The 2949-nt window shown below is 45.6% G+C and overlaps 1 protein-coding gene across 1 annotated transcript; it reads left to right on the top strand.

The window, feature by feature from the left end:
* The first annotated feature begins 277 nt into the window (after positions 1–277).
* On the top strand, positions 278–2205 carry LOC109953469 (nuclear factor 7, ovary-like). Its single transcript, XM_020588952.1, has one exon. It carries the CDS (start codon positions 485–487, stop codon positions 1901–1903), a length of 1419 nt encoding a protein of 472 aa, XP_020444608.1. The 5' UTR covers positions 278–484; the 3' UTR covers positions 1904–2205.
* Positions 2206–2949: the final 744 nt, after the last annotated feature.

Raw genomic sequence — 2949 nt, 5'->3', positions numbered from 1 at the left:
AGACATAACACATTTAGAAAAAATTATATTTGCCACAAGTAGATTCACATACAGTAAAGAGTCACTGTATCTTAGTTTATACACTATGAAGCACTAAATAAAACATATAGCCTATGATTGTGTTTATATTTTCTATCTGGCACCTGATTGAACAACTGGATCATCCATCAGCCTAGCATTACCTAGCAAAGCTCCACCTCCAATTCACCTGAAACAAACCAGGAAGCAGACAGTTGTCTTTCCACCAGGAAGCGACACACACTGAGAGACAGAGAACAACAATTCATTCAGACATGACCCACAACTTCCCCTGAGGGAGGAAAACTACAGCAGAAAATACTGGGAGTACGTGGACCTGCTGCTGATTGCACTGTGAGTTTAAAGGGGGAAAACCAGCTCAGAGGGAATGTAACTTTCAGGGAACATTCTAGAGGAGGGAGTGGAGCCACAGTCGACTCACTTCCTGTTTAGCATTCTGCCCCGTATGTTTTTAGCCTCACTAAGAGAAATGGCTTTCCGTTCTGAAGAGGATCTGTCTTGTCCAGTCTGTCAGGACATTTTTAAAGACCCTGTTGTTCTGACTTGCAGTCATAGCTTCTGTATAAACTGTCTGCAGAGGTGGTGGAGAGGGAAAACTATACAGGAGTGTCCAGTTTGTAAGAGGAGATCATCAAGAAGTGATCCACCATGTAATCTGGCTCTGAAGAACCTGTGTGAGACCTTCATCCTGGAGAGAGACCAGAGAGCTTCAGAAGGGTCTGAGGGTCTCTGCAGTCTGCACTCTGAGAAACTCAAACTCTTCTGTCTCAACCATCAGCAGCCAGTGTGTCTCATCTGCAGAGATTCAAAAACACACAACAACCACAGGTTCAGACCCCTCCACGAATTTGCACAAGAACACAGACAGGAGCTCCAGAAATCCCTGAAGCCCTTACAGGAGAAACTGACACTCTTTGAACAAGTTAAAGAAAACTGTGATCAAACAGCAGAACACATTAAGGTCCAGGCCCTAGACACAGAGAGGCTGATTAAGGAGCAGTTTGAGAAGCTTCACCAGTTTCTACAAAAGGAAGAGGAGGCCAGGATCAACGCTCTCATGGAGGAAGAGGAGCAGAAGAGTCAGATGATGAAGGAGAAGACTGAGGCTCTGAGCAGAGAGATAGCAGCTCTTTCAGACACAATCAGAGCCACAGAGGAGGAGCTGAGAGCTGAAGACGTCTCATTCCTGCAGAACTACAAGGCTGCAGTGAAAAGAGTCCAGCAGCGCCCCCTGCTGGACGATCCACAGCTGGTCTCAGGAGCTCTGATAGATGTGGCCAAACACCTGGGCAACCTGGCCTTCAACATCTGGAACAAGATGAAGAATATGGTTACCTACACTCCTGTGATTCTGGATCCAAACACTGCCAACCCAGAGTTCATCCTGTCTGAAGATCTGACCAGCGTGAGACATGGAGAGAGACAGAAGCTTCCTGAAAACCCAGAGAGGATCAACTATCACCGCTCTGTCCAAGGCTGGGAGGGCTTTAACTCAGGGACTCACAGCTGGGACATTGAGGTTGGAGACAATGCAACCTGGTTTGTTGGTGTGGCAACAGAGTCCGTCCAGAAGAAGGGACGCTTAAAATCTGGGTTCTGGCAAATTGAGTTCTACAATGGAAAATACAGCGCACGCTTGTCAGGAGATCCTGCCATTATTGTTCGGGTGAAGAAGAAACTCCAGAGGATCCGAGTTCATCTGGACTGGAACAGAGGAAAACTGTCATTCTCTGATGCTGATACTAACACACTTATACACACCTTCACACACACTTTCTCCGACATGCTGTTTCCATGCATAGGCACTTTGAATGAACTCCCACTGAAGATATTACCAGGCAAAGTCTCTGTTACAAGAGAATAGCTCAGTCAGAGATGCCTATTAGGATAATATCCACAGATGGTGCATATTAGAAACTAACTGCATGCTTTGTGTTGTGACACTGAGAGGCAATAACATTTCAGATAAACAACATTTTTATGAAAATAGAAAGCTGCGTTTTCTTTTAACTTTACTATGATCTCCGCCTACTACTATAGAAAATATATAGGTAGTAGACAGTGAGTCTGTCAGGGCTTCTGTGCTGAAAACAGCTGCCTGATGCTGCTGGACTCCCATTTTAATTACCTAAATTTCCCTTGGGATCAATAAAGCTATCTATCTATCCATCCATCCATCCCATACAATTGAAACCAAAGCAATAAGCTAAATCAGGGGGTTTTCAACCAGTGGGTCATGCCCCCCCTGGTGGTACATAAAGGTATTGTAGCTGGCTCCTGCTGTAGCATTCAGTAATGTAGTTTCTTTTTTTATTGAAACAAAGTAACACATTAACAAAACAGGACCGAACATGGAAGACAAGACAACAGATACATGACATTACAAAAAGATATAGTGTTTTACAAGATTGTAGTGCATGAGGGTGGGAAGTGTGGGTATTTCCAACTTATGCAGTCCGTCATGATCCTACCCCTCCCTGCTCCCAGTTCACCCAGACTCCTGGTATGTCACCTCATCACGCACAGTGGTTTCACCTGTGCCTTAATCCTGCACACCTGTTCTCCATAGTATATAGCAGCTCCTCACTCTGTGGGGACAGATTGTTCTATGCCTCCATCTAGACTTTCCAGCGTTTCCCATTCTTGTACCTGACCACCCGGATATCGACACCCAGCCTGTTTTACCGACCTGTGAGTTAGCCGCTTCCCTCTTGTCTGTCTGCTCTGGTGATACCGACATCCTGCCTGTTAAACCGACCTACGATTCTGCCTTGCCCACCCTGGTGCCTTGCTGGAGATCACGACCTCAGACCGGACTGACCCTGCTCCCTGCCTTATCCTTTAAAGACTGTTACTGTTCCTGCTGTTGTCAAAGAGACATTAAAATCAGTTCTACTGTCACCACATGCT

Source organism: Monopterus albus, unplaced genomic scaffold (assembly GCF_001952655.1).
Source record: "Monopterus albus unplaced genomic scaffold, M_albus_1.0 scaffold682.1, whole genome shotgun sequence".
Classification (NCBI taxonomy): domain Eukaryota; kingdom Metazoa; phylum Chordata; class Actinopteri; order Synbranchiformes; family Synbranchidae; genus Monopterus; species Monopterus albus.
Note: the sequence above shows the minus strand (reverse complement) of the source record. Positions and strands in the feature narration are given on the sequence as shown.